The sequence below is a fragment of the Gymnoscopelus microlampas genome (assembly GCF_963454915.1).
Source record: "Gymnoscopelus microlampas genome assembly, chromosome: 4".
Lineage (NCBI taxonomy): Eukaryota > Metazoa > Chordata > Actinopteri > Myctophiformes > Myctophidae > Gymnoscopelus > Gymnoscopelus microlampas.
Window position 1 is genome coordinate 56073487 of NC_139941.1, and position 17667 is coordinate 56091153.

Here is a 17667-nt window from a genome sequence, read left to right on the forward strand (position 1 = left end):
AAACTTTCTCTATCAGAATGTGGGGCTGCATTTTATTAAACGCAGAGGAAAAGTCGGCAAATAGGATCCTGGCATGGGATCCAGGATTCTCTAGATGCTCGTATACTTTATCAAGGATAAGGAGTTTAGCATCCTCTACACCTTTGCCAGTTTGATAGGCGAACTGTAGTGGATCTATTTTTCCAGCAGCCAGGGAAATTATTTTTTCCTTTAGGATTTTTTCCAGGTTTTTCATTACAATAGATGTTAGTGCTATTGGTCTGAAATCATTAAGTTCCCTGGGGTTTTTTACTTTAGGTATGGGGATGATGGTGGACTTTTTCCAAATAGAGGGGAACTGGCAGTGATCTACACACATCTGAAAGAGCTTTGTGAACACCTCGCCAAGTTGGTCGGCACAGTGTCGCAGAGTACGACCACAGATGGCATCAGGGCCGGCTGCCTTCTTTGGTCGGTCCTCTTAAAGAGACTAGTCACCTGCTCTAGTGGAATCACCAGGTCATTCTGGGGCAGGAGGGTTTCCCTCAGCCTGGAGACATCTTCATGAAAGTCAGACCTTTCAAACCTAGAATAGAAGGCATTGAGAGCATTTGGCAAATCTGCATTATTTATACCATCTATGCTAATAGGCTGCTCTTTTGTGTCAGTACGTTGGTTTATAGATGCCATGGTTTTAATACCCTGCCAGGCTGATCTGATGTTACCATTTGTGTACTGTTGTTCAATTTTGGTTTTATATTTAGCTTTTGCCTTAGCTATTTCTGCTTTAACCTCTTTAGAGGCTGCTTTTTTCTCTAGAGGGCTACCAGTGAAGAATACCTGTTTCTTCCTGTTTATAGCATACTTTAGCTCTTTGGTCACCCAGGGCTTATTGATTGGAAAGATAACAACCGTTTTTGAGGGTATAACATGGTCCACACAACGTCACCTTTTTAAACTAAGGGCCTAAGTCATTTTTTCAAGGTTTTCAGGAAAAATAAAAAACTGATCCAGAACAAAACTATATGATATTTCTTAATCATTTCACCCAAAATGTTTATAACAAATTATGACTATTTAAATAGAAATAACACTGACTGTCAGTTATGTAACATAAGAGATTGAAATAGGTTTAAATAGGATTAAATCTGACTTAGGCCAAAATAAAAAGCAAAACAAATTACAAAATGGCTCAGTAATAATTTGGCTTAAGTCACAAAAACATGTGACTTAGGCCAAACAAAAGGCCTATTTTGTCCTAAGTCACACTAGGGAGTTAGGCCATTATACTAAAAGGGGCGTGTTTTATACTAAAAGGGGCATGAACAGCATGATCCTTTTCAATTAGGAGTTGGGCGATTTTACCAGAGGTGGGCAGTGTCATGAGGAGCTGATTTAGGCAAAAATATAATTTCCTCAAAAAATTACTTAGGCCATTAGTTTAATAAGGTGACGAATATGATGTTATAGAGTCTGAGAGTTCATCAATATCAACACATGCATCAAAGAAACATTGCCAGTCTGTACATTCAAAGCATGCCTGGAGGGAGGATATACTGTCCTCTGTCCATACTTTCACAGTTTTCGTCTCCCTTTCTACGCTTCTAAAGCGTGGTTTGTATACAGGCAGAAGAAAGATACTGTTGTGATATGAGGCACCCAGAGAGGGCTGGGCTATTGACTTGACCTGGCGGAGACCTGTGCTCCGAGGAGCACTTTTCTAGTTCATAGTGTTATTATTCAGCCTCAAGGCCCAAACCAACAGGCTTTGGATCAATTATTGTCTCCGCCAGGCCGAAAGGCATGGCGAGAGAGTATGTTTTTCCCCTTGTCCGTCCGTCCGTCCGTCCGTGTGTCCGTCCGTCCGTCCGTCCGTGACCAGCTAATCTCTGGCACCGTTGTCTTGATCGCATCAAAACTGTGCACACACACTCCCTGGATGCCAATTCAGAACCTTTGCCCCAAATTTTTCTCATGGGCCTTTTATAGCGCCACCAGAAGGCCGATTTGTGCAAAACATATTTTTTCATAGTACTCCTACAGATTTTGTCCAAAAATCACGCAAATCGGTACACAGTATCTTTATAGTCATTAAACGAAACGGGTGTTTCAGATTTCTCATATTCCATCTTGATTGGCTAAAAATGTCTTCCAAAGTTTGCAGGAGTGCTCCGTTTTGAACAATATGCCTCAAATCATGAACACAGCATGCAATTTCCGTGGAATTTTGCACGCACATTCCCATTAGGCCGAGGAAGAACTACCATTTTAACTTTTTCAAATCAGCCTCATGGTGGCGCTATACAGGGCCGGACTGGGACCAAAATTCAGCCCTGGCATTTTGGTCCGGACCGCCAAATGGCATTTGCCCGGTACGCCAAATGGCCAGTCCGCCGCTGGCGCTATAACAGGCCAATATGTGTTTTTACCTATAATTGCACTGATCTGTGTAAAACGTTGTATGCACACTCCCTAGAGGTCAAGGAAAAACCTTTGCTCTGCATTTTTAACATTTGCCGTTTATAGCGCCACCAGGAGGCCGACTTATGTAAAACATTTTTTTTGATTGTAAGCCTTCAGATTTTATCCAAATGTTACGCAAATCGGTACACAAGATCTCTATAGTCATGTGATCAAGACGGATCTGTTAGATTTTTCATATTCCATCCTGATTGGCTAAAATTGACATCTAAAGTTTGCAGGAGTGGTCCGTTTTGAACAAAATGCCGCAAATCATGAACGTAGCGTCCGATTGCAGTGAAACTTTGCACGCATATTCGCACTATGTTGAGGAACAAATGCCACCCTTTTAACATTGCCCTATTATAGCGCCACCTTGAGGCCAATTTTTTCAACAGTTTTCTTTTTTATATTACTCCTACAAATTGTGTCCAAACATCATGCAAATCGGTAAACATTATCTCTATAGTCAAGTGATCAAGATGGTTCTGTCCAATGTTTTATATATTCCATCCTGATTGGCCAATTCCGAACATTGCTGGCCCATAATAACCTACCTGACCTTGTGGAGACCTATGCTCCGAGGAGCACTTTTTATAGTTTGTATTATTAGTAGTATTGTGCACTGGGTTAGATAATTAGGTAGGGAAAGTTAGCCTAATCTAACCAATCTGTAAAATAAATGCTTAACACTAGCTTTCTTCACAAACATGTTCATAAAGGTGTCTACAAACACCTATCAATTTGTTCCACTCCCTTGGGATATTTGTGGGAGCCAATCAAAGTTGGAGTACCCGGAGGGCCTGAAAAAAACCTAGAACAATTCAAATTGGCCAAAATGAACTTGTGGGATGTCTATTATAGGTTTTCAGGGGTCCTGAATCCATTCCAACCATTAGTTTTTAGTATAAAATTACCCTCTCAGACCCCCACCTTTCAAGCAATGCACTCTGGGATAGGTGTTAAAATGTCACAGATTACAGAAGTGAACCTTTCAGGTTCTGTTTATTCAGCTCTCTGTATCTCTGCTACACATCACTCTATAAGCCATATCTCCTAAACCGGTGGGTCAAACTGATGTGTAGCTATGATTCCTGCTTTCGACAACATGTCAATGTGTATCTGTTTATTCTGATCTGTTTATTCTGATCTGTTAAATTCAGTTCAGTTCTGATCAGTGATGATGAAGATTACAGCCACCCTCCTCATCCTCTCCTCTGTACTTCATGTCAAAGCGATCCCAGGAAGTAAGTACATTATATTTATATTATCATATTAAAGATGCTGTTATAAATCTACTCTTATTATATAAGATATGAATTCATAGATGTACTCTTGTTATTGTTATATTTATATTATTAAAACATACAGTATATTTATATTGTTGTACATGCATTCTATACATCTTTTGATATATGAAATATATATCTATATTGTTATTAATATAAATAAACATTATGTCTGCTGATTATATACTGAATAACTTACTGTTATATTGATATATCAAATATACATACAGTTTATTCATAGTGATATTACTAGTGTGGTTGCCCTAACAGGGCAACCAGACTATAGTACTCTATAATCTTTATTCTTTCTTCCTAGATAAACGTTATTTCAGGCTGCTACTACTCCCACAGTTTTTTCCCCTAATTTCGTGCCATATGTCAAAATGACCGGCTTCACCGGGAATCGTGCCCTTGTACTTTGCTGAGAGATTGGTTACATAGTTTAATTGATATTGATGTATTAGTGCATTACATTTCCCCTTCCACTTTAATGGGAAAATGAAAAAAACCCATTGAAGTATTTTTTTTTCTCAGATACCGTAAGGGCTAGAGTTACAAGACTTGCAGGGGAGGTTCATAATTTAGTGCGAAATTATTGTACAAAACTTTACACCAGTCGGCCTCATGGTGGCGCTATAACAGCCCCCTTTACGTTTTGGCCTATAACTCTTGAATCGTAGGTTGTAAAATAAAAAAATCTCCCCATATCGCATCTCCCCATATAGGCCACGCCCATTTGCGTCAGGATAGATTTTCCGCCATTTTTGAATTTTCTTCAAAACACACTTTTTGCTCATTTTCCTACAAATCGTGTCCAAATCTCACACAAATCGGTACACGTGATCTCTGGACCCATGCGATAAACTTAATCCAAACGGCATTTTGATAGTCCTTACCGTTCGTCCGTAATTGGCTTCCAAAGTTAGCGGGAGGGGCTCGTTTTACCAAAAATTACAAAAATCACGAACGAAACGTCCAATCGATCCCAAATTTGAATCACATGTCGAGGGTTGTTTACTCAACAAATCCCCAAAAGCATTTCCACTTTGATCCATAGGGGGCGCCACAAATGCGCAAAACGTAACCGTTCGATGCAAAAACATGATATTTGGGGGGATCAATCCTCTCAAAATGTAATAAAAGCGATATCAGGAGTGACGTGACAATATGATTGGCCCGGTATATTTGTGGGAGGGGCCTATGTATTTAGTGGGAGGGGCCTATTTCCTAAAATCAAAACGGCACGTATCACAAAGGCGGGATCCGATCGGCACCCGATTCGAATGGCACGTCGCGCGGCCTCCGACGGTATTCCTCCCGGCTTATCCCTCGAGTCCCGGCGGCCGAGACCCGCGACCGGCGTCGGCGCAACCACACTTTGCCATTTCCCAGAATTGCGACGCGTCTAGTTTATAAAACGTCTAGTAAGCGGTAGCTCAGCCTCAAGGCCCGAACCAACAGGCTTTGGATCAATTATTTTACACTCTGCAACCTGACTTATGAACAATACACACTAATAACTCCACTACATTTCAGAGTCAAATATTATACTTTTACTCCACTACAATTATTTGAAAACTTTAGTTACTAAATACTTTAGACCATTAGAAAATAGCAGATCTACAAGCTCACAATGCGTCGCGATGCAACGCATTGTGAGCTTGTAGATCTGCTATTTTCAAAAGATGTTTTTTTAATTTGAAAACATTCTGCATAATGAGTACTTTCTACTTTTGGTACTTTAAGTACATTTTGATACCAATACTTGTGTGTTTACGCAAGTAAATTTGAAATTCTTGACTTAAACTTGTAACAAAGTATTTCTACATTACAGTATTGATACTTTTAATTAAATAAAACATTAGAGTACTTTTTCCACCACTGTATATTATATTACATTATATTATATAATGTTATGTTCACATCCTGAAATAAATCATTATGAATCTGTTTCATAATATTATAAAAACATTTAAATCTGTTGAATAAAATGTTTGAAGATACTTCTAATATTCACCTTTAGAACCAAACATGACTGTTTAACATGATGATGATGATGATGATGATGATGATGATGATGATGATGATGATGATGATGATGATGTTTGTTGTTGAATTTAATGTCATCTTTGTTTTATTTCCAGTGTTCCATGAGGACATTAGTCTCTTTAGCTGTTCAGACACAGTTAAAGACTCATATAAAGAGGAGATGTGGGGACTGGATGGTGAAGTGTTGTTCTACGCAGACTACAACAAAGGGAAGATGGTGTACCCTCAGCCTCCGTTTGTAGATCCTATGACCTGGGCAGGAGGTTATGCAGTAGCTGTGGGTGATCAGTACTACTGCAAAGCCCAGCTGGACACCATTCGCACTGGCTTGAAGAAACCACCAGTGAAAGGTACATGAATACTATGAACACAATAGTTATTAACTAAAACGGTTGAATATATTTAACATTAATGAAAATGTTTAACCCATTCAATCCGGGAACACATATCTGTCATTTTAGATTTCTCTGGCTGTTCAAAAATAGCAGATCTACAAGCTCATCGCGTGGCACTCGGTGCCGCGCGATGAGCTTGTAGATCTGCTTTGTTTTATTATTTTTTTTACTTTTAGGATTTAGAAGACATTTGTAGAATCCCCAGAAGCAAAGATTTGAGTTACAAATGTCTGCTTTAAAAGTATATATAACTGCTCAAAGAAATGTAGGGAACACTTTGATCCCTTATTTATTTAGAGTTTTCATGAACTGTGTACATACTGCTAACACAAACTGCTCAAAAGAATTAAGGCATCAAAGTGTTCCCTTCATTATTTTGAGCAGTATACAAAGATTTGCGCAAACTTTCATTTTTTTTCAAAAATAGCAGATCTACAAGCTCATAGCGCGGCACCGAGTGCCACGCTATGAGCTTGTATATCTGCTATTTTTGAAAAGCCAAAGAAATAAAGAAATGACACTCAACTCAAATGTTATTTATAGAACACATTACAATGACCAAGGCCAACCAAAGAGACACAACACATCAAACAACAACAATGTTACAGTTCATACAGTGCAAAAATACAAAATACAAGCAGTGATTAAAATGCATAGCAGAACATAGTGAGGTAGAGACAATGGTTGTGATGTAACTGTTTAACTGTGTTCAAAGGCCAGGGAAAAGAAGTAGGTCTTTAATAGTGATTTATAAATGTCTATGGACTGAGAGGCTCTTATATTAAAAGGAAAGCTATTCCAGAGCCTCGAGGCGGCCACAGTGAAGGCTCGGTCACCTCTAGACCTTTTGTTAGTCGACCTTAGGGGTCTTTGATGAGGTCATTGAGGAAAGGCGGGGCTAGCCCGTTATGTGCTTTAATTAGTTTTTTACAATGGTTCTTAATCACTTCACTTGTCCCATTCACCTGAAGACGCTCCCTCGTCTCTCACAGTGAGGTGCAGTCAGTGTGTGAGCTGCTAGCAGTGGTGGAAAGTAACTGAGTAGATTTACTTAAGTACTGTACATAAGTACAATTTTGAGGTATTTGTACTTTACTTGAGTCTTTCCTGTTTTCAATACTTTTACTTCTACCCCACTACATCTCTGATCCAAATATTGTACTTTTACTCCACTACATTTACTTTAAAACTTTAGTTACTAGTTACTTTGTAGATTTTGATTATTATCATATTATTATTATTAGAAAACATACATTAACCACTTAAGCCCTATATACATTTTGGCCATTTGAAAATAGAAGATCTACAAGCTCACAATGTGTCGTGATGCGACACATTGTGAGCTTGTAGATCTGCTATTTTCAAAGGATTTTCATACATTTTAAAACTTGAAATGGGCAACACATTCTCACTCCCAACTAGTCACTTAATGAAGAACCGTCAGTAGCCCCTAAACGTCCGATTATGAAGGTCCTGGTTCCCCTAAAAGTCCGATTTTGCAGTCTTGGTTATTTCTCCCTAACGCCCTAAAAAGTCCAAACGGGACTATGTCGTTTGCGCATGCGCAAATGAACGTTCAACATATTGTGGTGGGTGTGGTGGATTGCTCCATTTACAACGCTAACGTCCAGGTCATAAACGATCAGATTTCAAATATGAAGTGCTTAACTAAAGGCCACGGATGTTATAATTGTGTACGTTCCAGCTTGAGTACCCATATCTTCCGTATTGTTCAATAAAAAGCCTTTTAATCCGATCGACGGCCATTTTCTCCGTCTTTTCATCAGCTTTCAACTATGCGGTCCTATCGGTCGGGAGGTGTATTGCACATTATAACTCTATGCGAAAATGGCCGACGATCGGATTAAAATGCTTTTTATCCAACAATACGGAAGATATGGGTACTCATGCTGAAACGTCGGCATGTATAACATCCTGGGCATTTAGGTAAGCACTTCATATTTGAAATCTGAACGTTTGTGTAGACGTTACAGTTGTAAATTGAGCAATTCATCACACCAGGTTGAAGAATGTCCATGACCGTCACCTTTCAGGCCTACCGCTGATAACCATTAGCACATTGGTTCTCAAAGTGGGGTCCGGGGACCCCCAGGGGTACTTGAGGGGGTTCCAGGGGGTCCCCAGCTAAATGATGGACAGGGACCAAATGGACCCTTATGGGTCTGTAACTCTGAGAGTGTACAAATGTAACCAAATGGACCCTAACAGGTCCATTTGGTTCCATTTGTACACTCTCAGAGTTAAATTAACATTGATTTTACAATATGAATGTGGGTCCCAGAGACCTACATGCCATTAAATGGGGGTCCGTAGCCTAATGCATGTCAAACTGGGGGTCCTTGAAATTAAAATGGTTGAAATCACTGCTAGAGAGCCGTAAAAATCTTCTCTTATGGGGGTCCCTGGCTTATCTTTTGAAATGGGGGTCCGCGGTCTAATAAGTGTCTATTTGGGGGTCCTTGGCACGAAAAAGTTTGAGAACCATTGCATTAGCACATGAAGTCAATTCATTGTTTAATTTCAAATAAGTTTAATTTCACTTATACCACTTCATTCTGTTGATGTTTCTATTTTACTGCTACAGCAATTCATCACAAGGCTTTTTCTTTACTATTTAGCATAAATATAGTCCTGGTTATTTCTCCCTGGTTATTTCCCCCCCCCCCCTCCCCCTTTTTTGTACATACTTTTTATTTTATTTTGATCATGTTTTGTTTTGTATATATTTCATTATTTTCTCATGACCTTTTTTGTACATAATGGTATATATATTTTTTTCCCCTCTGTATTCTTATGTTGATTTTTGAACTGTTTGGTTGCTACTATATATGTCTATGAAATTAATTCAAGGACCCCAATGGAAACAAGCCCGCAAGGACTTTTTTGGCCGGACCTTTTAGACAAAAGCATTATAAATGTAACTGTGTTGTTTTACATTCTTTTGCCTAATAAAAATTTCAATCAATCAATCCCTAACGCCCTAAAAAGTCCAAAAGGGACTATGTGGTTTGCGCATGTGCAAAGGAACGTTCAACATGGTGTGGTGGGTGTGGTGGGGATTGCTCCATTTACAACGCTAACGTCCAGGTCATAAACGATCAGATTTCAAATATGAAGTGCTTAACTAAAGGCCATGGATGTTAAAATGGTGTGCGTTCCAGCTTGAGTACCCATATCTTCAGTATTGTTCAATAAAAAGCCTTTTAATCCGATCGACGGCCATTTTCTCCGTCTTTTCATCAGCTTTCAACTATGCGATCCTATCGGTTGGGAGGTGTATTGCACATTATAACTCTATACGAAAATGGCAGCCAATCGGATTAAAATGCTTTTTATTGAACAACACGGAATATACGGGTATTTTTGAGGGATCGTACATAATTTTAACGTCCGTGGCCATGGGGTAAGCACTTTATAGTTGAAATCTAGACGTTTATGTAGATGTACGGGCCGTAAATGGAAAAAGTGCAAACATCAGGTTGAAGTGTCATGATATGAAATCTATCTATCTACATTGGACTGACACAACGTGAGCTAAGAGACGTGGTTTAAATGCAACATAACACACATCACCACCCAAACAAACCTGGAAATATTCTGTGCATTTTCATATTTTGTTGATCATTTTTCGATAAGTGTTTGTTGAGAACGAGAGATTTGTTTAACTTTTCCAACCCCGTGACGTCACGTCAGATTACTTCCGCATTCCGCGTGTTCGTACTCATGTCTCTGTCAGTGTCAATAAAGATCTGACAAAACAAATGTTTTATGATCTATCTAAACGTTCAAATGTTTTAAAAAGGTGCTGACCCTATGGCCACGGATGTTACAATTATGTGCGGGCCCTTAAAAGTACCCGTATCTTCCGTATTGTTTAATAAAAAGCATTTTAATCTGATTGGTGGCCATTTTATCAGAGAGTTGTAATGTTGCGTGAGTGCAGTACACCTTTCAACCCATAGGGTCAGGTGAAAACATATGGAGAAAATGGCCAGCAATTGGATTAAAAGGCTTTTTATTGAACATTACAAAAGATAAAGGTACTTTTGAGAACCCATACATGATTTTAACATCTGTGGCCATGAGTTAATAATTTTATATTTAAAGTGTGAAGAGTTATGTTGATGTACAGGCTGTAAATGCAGAAGTGCAAACACCAGGTTAAAGTTTCGCCATGACTGCCATAATGTATTATGGTTTCCAAGTGCTATACTGCCACCGGACATAAACATAAAACAGATCAAATAATTAAAATCTTTTTTTATTGTTTTTTAACACCCTCCCTCACTAATTGGATGACGCTGAGTCGAATCGTGGGTTACATCAATAGTCTACAATTTTTCAATTAGAAGTTATAGATTTTTGAAATATAAAGTTAGGCTTTTCTCACATTTTTCAAAAATATTTTTTTTTTTATTAAAAAACACATTTTCAGACTCAGAAAAGGACGTTGAATTGAATGGGATAGGTCTCGATTTTTTTTAACTTTTGGGAAAGTGGTTTAAACAAGCGTTAAATTGTCATAAACGTGAGGCTTTTTTCACAAAAATATTTTTTTTCTTTTTTTCTTTTTTCGACCCTTCCAACCGCTTACTGAGATGATTTCGAGTCGAATGGTAGGTTACATCAATGGTCTAGAATTCTTTAATAAGAAGTTATCGATTTTTGAAATAGTTTAAGGTTTAGCTTTTCTCACATTTTTTTAAAATATTTTTTTTTTATATTAAAAAACACCTTTTCAGACTCAAAAAAGGACGCTGAATCGAATGGGATAGGTCTCGATTTTTGTAAACTTTGGGAAAGTGGTTTTGTCAAACATTGATTTGTATGTGCGGTATCGAGCACCTAATCTGTGATAAATCAATGGAGATATTTTTTAAAAATCTGAAACTTCTCTCCATCCATGTTGAGAGTAAGCCGGATTTATTGGAACCAATCCTGATTTTTTATGACACTGATAAGTTCAAAAGTTCACCGAAAAGACTGCAAAGGTCGACGCGGCCGAAACAATTGCATTTGTTTTAATATCTCAAATACGATAAGGACTTATAGTCCAATGTTTGGATATGTTGTTCAACTTGCCAAGACGCACGCATGGATATCTTGTTTGTCCCTAACCGACATTTTTACCAATTTCTGAATTTGGCTCTCAGTATGGGTGAACGTTCTACGACTCCATGTACCTTATGTCATTGTCAGAAGCAAACGTTAGAAGTGTCGTAGCGGGACAAACAAGACATCCATACGTGCGTCTCGGCGAGCTGTACAACATATCCGAACGACGGATTCTAAAAACGTATCGTTAAGGAGATATGTCGTGTTATTTTGCGAAATAAGTTGAGATTAGTCCCCAGCCATTTAAGGAGAACGGTAAGGCCGTGTGCGAGAAGAGTTATACGAGCACGTTCGGGGTGGCGCGCTGATGCATATACTGGTGTCCGATTTTGTTTTTACTATTTTTGAACAGTTTTTCGCTATTATCTCAGCCACTAGGGGGCGAAAACACAATCGGACAACGGATTCCGTATCTGCTAATCAGCCCAAACGCGCCAATATAAGTTTCCTCACACGAGGACATGTGGTTGCGAAAGCTAGGGTTACGCGCTTTCTCGATTAACTTGGCCACTAGGGGGTGAAAACACGATCGGACAATGGATTATTTATCAGCTCTTCAGCGCGAACGCGCCAATATAAGTTTCCTCTCACACGGACATGTGGTTGCGAAAGCTAGGGTTACGTGCTTTGTTGATTAACTTGGCCACTAGGGGGCGAAAACACGATCGGACAATGGATTATTTATCAGCTCTTCAGCACGAACGCGCCAATATAAATTTCCTCTCACACAGACATGTGGTTCTGAAAATTAGGGTTACGGTCCTTCTAGAATAACTTGGCCACTAGGGGGCGCCGAATCGGACAATGGATTATTTATCAGCTCTTCAGCTCAAACGCGCCAATATAACTTTCCTCACACATGTTATTATTATTATTATTATTATTATTATTATTATTATTACCCTTATAGGTTTTTGTGTTCACCATCCATAGCGGCTATGGCCGGTGAACAGTCCAAATTTCCAGGCCCCACTGTGCGGCCTGTGGGGCCGTGAAAATTCAGGGGGCGGACTCTAAATGTCCTGTGGGCCCCCCTCTGCGCGTGAACACCACTTGTTCGACCATCGGTTTTACGGATTACCCACACGGATGTTTTTCCCTTTGTTTACATTTTAGGGTCCTATCTTGCAGTTCAATCATAATTCCACAGGGTGCCAGGCTATGAGCCACAACTATTAGAAGTGAACAGTGTACACCTCCCACACTATACTATGGGAAACAGCCTACTATTAGAACTATGGGCTGTGTACATTGTGTACACCTCCCATACTATGCTATGGTAAATGGCGTTTACCATCGTGTGACCTCCCGGGACGCTGTTTATCGCCAATTCCCGCCTAGTCCAGCCTGTTCCATGCTAGTATGACCTACACCACCCTCCCCATGTCTGTTCTCCCAACAGGCTGGACTATACTAGTCTTGGGTGCACTGTACTGTACTGTACTGTACTGTACTGTACTGTACTGTACTGTACTGTACTGTACTGTACTGTACTGTACTGTACTAGACTCTACTGGTCTCTAATAGGCTGTTTTAAGCTCTAGTAGGCTTTGCTAAGCTTTGCTGGGCTCTATGAGGCTATAAAAGACAGTACTTTACTGTGGCTCATGCAAAACTATGGCTCGTGAACACAAGCTATGGCTCGTGTACACAGTGGTTACTCCCTATGGTCTGAGTATCTACAGGGCTGACAAGGGACTAGTAAAGTCTAATAGAGAGTATTAGAGTCTGCTAAAGCCTAGTGCACTCTAGTCTAGCCTAGTCCAGCCTGTTCCATGCTAGTATGACCTATACCACCCTCCCCATGTCTGTTCTCCCAACAGGCTGGACTTTACTAGTCTCGGGTGCACTGTACTGTACTGTACTGTACTGTACTGTACTGTACTGTACTGTACTAGACACTACTGGTCTCTAATAGGCTGTTTTAAGCTCTAGTAGGCTTTGCTAGGCTTTGCTGGGCTCTATGAGGGTATAAAAGATAGTACTTTACTGTGGCTCATGCAAAACTATGGCTCGTGAACACACAAGCAATGGCCCGTGTACACAGTGGTTACTCCCTATGGTCTGAGTATTTATAGGGCTGACAAGGGACTAGTAAAGTCTAATAGAGAGTATTAGAGTCTGCTAAAGCCTAGTGCACTCTAGTCTAGACTAGTCCAGCCTGTTCCATGCTAGTATGACCTATACCACCCTCCCCATTTCTGTTCTCCCAACAGGCTAACTTTACTAGTCTCGGGTGCACTGTACTGTACTGTACTGTACTGTACTCTACTGTACTGTACTAGACTCTACTGGTCTCTAATAGGCTGTTTTAAGCTCTAGTAGGCTTTGCTGGGCTCTATGAGGCTATAAAAGACAGTACTTTACTCTGGCTCATGCAAAACTATGGCTTGTGAACACACAAGCTATGGCCCGTGTACACAGTGGTTACTCCCTATGGTCTGAGTATCTACAGGGCTGACAAGGGACTAGTAAAGTCTAATAGAGAGTATTAGAGTCTGCTAAAGCCTAGTGCACTCTAGTCTAGCCTAGTCCAGCCTGTTCCATGCTAGTATGACCTATACCACCCTCCCCATGTCTGTTCTCCCAACAGGCTGGACTTTACTAGTCTCGGGTGCACTGTACTGTACTGTACTGTACTGTACTGTACTGTACTGTACTGTACTGTACTGTACTGTACTAGACTCTACTGGTCTCTAATAGGCTGTTTTAAGCTCTAGTAGGCTTTGCTAGGCTTTGCTGGGCTCTATGAGGGTATAAAAGACAGTACTTTACTGTGGCTCATGCAAAACTATGGCTCGTGAACACACAAGCTATGGCCCGTGTACACAGTGGTTACTCCCTATGGTCTGAGTATCTATAGGGCTGACAAGGGACTAGTAAAGTCTAATAGAGAGTATTAGAGTCTGCTAAAGCCTAGTGCACTCTAGTCTAGCCTAGTCCAGCCTGTTCCATGCTAGTATGACCTATACCACCCTCCCCATGTCTGTTCTCCCAACAGGCTGGACTTTACTAGTCTCGGGTGCACTGTACTGTACTGTACTGTACTGTACTAGACTCTACTGGTCTCTAAAAGGCTGTTTTAAGCTCTAGTAGGCTTTGCTAGGCTTTGCTGGGCTCTATGAGGGTATAAAAGATAGTACTTTACTGTGGCTCATGCAAAACTATGGCTCGTGAACACACAAGCTATGGCCCGTGTACACAGTGGTTACTCCCTATGGTCTGAGTATCTACAGGGCTGACAAGGGACTAGTAAAGTCTAATAGAGAGTATTAGAGTCTGCTGAAGCCTAGTGCACTCTACTCTAGCCTAGTCCAGCCTGTTCCATGCTAGTATGACCTATACCACCCTCCCCATGTCTGTTCTCACAACAGGCTGGACTTTACTAGTCTCGGGTGCTTACTGTACTGTACTGTACTGTACTGTACTGTACTGTACTGTACTAGACTCTACTGGTCTCTAATAGGCTGTTTTAAGCTCTAGTAGGCTTTGCTAGGCTTTGCTGGGCTCTATGAGGGTATAAAAGATAGTACTTTACTGTGGCTCATGCAAAACTATGGCTCGTGAACACACAAGCTATGGCCCGTGTACACAGTGGTTACTCACTATGGTCTGAGTATCTATAGGGCTGACAAGGGACTAGTAAAGTCTAATAGAGAGTATTAGAGTCTGCTAAAGCCTTGTGCACTCTAGTCTAGCCTAGTCCAGCCTGTTCCATGCTAGTATGACCTATACCACCCTCCCCATGTCTGTTCTCCCAACAGGCTGGACTATACTAGTCTTGGGTGCACTGTACTGTACTGTACTGTACTGTACTGTACTGTACTGTACTGTACTGTACTGTACTGTACTGTACTAGACTCTACTGGTCTCTAATAGGCTGTTTTAAGCTCTAGCAGGCTTTGCTAGGCTTTGCTGGGCTCTATGAGGGTATAAAAGACAGTACTTTACTGTGGCTCATGCAAAATTATGGCTTGTGAACACACAAGCTATGGCCCGTGTACACAGTGGTTACTCCCTATGGTCTGAGTATCTATAGGGCTGACAAGGGACTAGTAAAGTCTAATAGAGAGTATTAGAGTCTGCTAGAGCCTTGTGCACTCTAGTCTAGCCTAGTCCAGCCTGTTCCATGCTAGTATGACCTATACCACCCTCCCCATGTCTGTTCTCCCAACAGGCTGGACTTTACTAGTCTTGGGTGCACTGTACTGTACTGTACTGTACTGTACTGTACTGTACTGTACTGTACTGTACTGTACTGTACTGTACTAGACTCTACTGGTCTCTAATAGGCTGTTTTAAGCTCTAGCAGGCTTTGCTAGGCTTTGCTGGGCTCTATGAGGGTATAAAAGACAGTACTTTACTGTGGCTCATGCAAAATTATGGCTTGTGAACACACAAGCTATGGCCCGTGTACACAGTGGTTACTCCCTATGGTCTGAGTATCTATAGGGCTGACAAGGGACTAGTAAAGTCTAATAGAGAGTATTAGAGTCTGCTAAAGCCTAGTGCACTCTAGTCTAGCCTAGTCCAGCCTGTTCCATGCTAGTATGACCTATACCACCCTCCCCATGTCTGTTCTCCCAACAGGCTGGACTTTACTAGTCTCGGGTGCACTGTACTGTACTGTACTGTACTGTACTGTACTGTACTGTACTAGACTCTACTGGTCTCTAATAGGCTGTTTTAAGCTCTAGTAGGCTTTGCTAGGCTTTGCTGGGCTCTATGAGGGTATAAAAGATAGTACTTTACTGTGGCTCATGCAAAACTATGGCTCGTGAACACACAAGCTATGGCCCGTGTACACAGTGGTTACTCACTATGGTCTGAGTATCTATAGGGCTGACAAGGGACTAGTAAAGTCTAATAGAGAGTATTAGAGTCTGCTAAAGCCTAGTGCACTCTAGTCTAGCCTAGTCCAGCCTGTTCCATGCTAGTATGACCTATACCACCCTCCCCATGTCTGTTCTCCCAACAGGCTGGACTTTACTAGTCTCGGGTGCACTGTACTGTACTGTACTGTACTGTACTGTACTGTACTGTACTCTACTAGACTCTACTGGTCTCTAATAGGCTGTTTTAAGCTCTAGTAGGCTTTGCTAGGCTTTGCTGGGCTCTATGAGGGTATAAAAGACAGTACTTTACTGTGGCTCATGCAAAACTATGGCTCGTGAACACACAAGCTATGGCCCGTGTACACAGTGGTTACTCCCTATGGTCTGAGTATCTACAGGGCTGACAAGGGACTAGTAAAGTCTAATAGAGAGTATTAGAGTCTGCTAAAGCCTAGTGCACTCTAGTCTAGCCTAGTCCAGTCTGTTCCATGCTAGTATGACCTATACCACCCTCCCCATGTCTGTTCTCCCAACAGGCTGGACTTTACTAGTCTCGGGTGCACTGTACTGTACTGTACTGTACTGTACTGTACTAGACTCTACTGGTCTCTAATAGGCTGTTTTAAGCTCTAGTAGGCTTTGCTAGGCTTTGCTGGGCTCTATGAGGGTATAAAAGACAGTACTTTATTGTGGCTCATGCAAAACTATGGCTCGTGAACACACAAGCTATGGCCCGTGTACACAGTGGTTACTCCCTATGGTCTGAGTATCTACAGGGCTGACAAGGGACTAGTAAAGTCTAATAGAGAGTATTAGAGTCTGCTAAAGCCTAGTGCACTCTAGTCTAGCCTAGTCCAGCCTGTTCCATGCTAGTATGACCTATACCACCCTCCCCATGTCTGTTCTCCCAACAGGCTGGACTTTACTAGTCTCGGGTGCACTGTACTGTACTGTACTGTACTGTACTGTACTGTACTAGACTGTACTAGACTCTACTGGTCTCTAATAGGCTGTTTTAAGCTCTAGTAGGCTTTGCTAGGCTTTGCTGGGCTCTATGAGGGTATAAAAGATAGTACTTTACTGTGGCTCATGCAAAACTATGGCTCGTGAACACACAAGCTATGGCCCGTGTACACAGTGGTTACTCCCTATGGTCTGAGTATCTATAGGGCTGACAAGGGACTAGTAAAGTCTAATAGAGAGTATTAGAGTCTGCTAAAGCCTAGTGCACTCTAGTCTAGCCTAGTCCAGCCTGGTCCATGCTAGTATGACCTATACCACCCTCCCCATGTCTGTTCTCCCAACAGGCTGGACTATACTAGTCTTGGGTGCACTGTACTGTACTGTACTGTACTGTACTGTACTGTACTGTACTGTACTGTACTGTACTGTACTGTACTGTACTGTACTGTACTGTACTGTACTGTACTAGACTCTACTGGTCTCTAATAGGCTGTTTTAAGCTCTAGTAGGCTATGCTAGGCTTTGCTGGGCTCTATGAGGGTATAAAAGACAGTACTTTAC

The 17667-nt window shown here is 41.0% G+C and overlaps 1 protein-coding gene across 1 annotated transcript in view; it reads left to right on the forward strand.

Annotated features, from left to right (window-relative positions):
- Positions 1-17667, forward strand: part of LOC311043346 (H-2 class II histocompatibility antigen, E-S beta chain-like) — a 111307-nt gene that overhangs the window by 39168 nt on the left and 54472 nt on the right. Inside the window, exons 2-3 of the mRNA XM_084054560.1 lie at positions 3608-3686; positions 5873-6127. Coding sequence (XP_083910686.1) covers positions 3620-3686; positions 5873-6127 — 322 coding nt within the window. The 5' untranslated portion in view covers positions 3608-3619. The remainder of the gene's footprint in view (positions 1-3607; positions 3687-5872; positions 6128-17667) is intronic.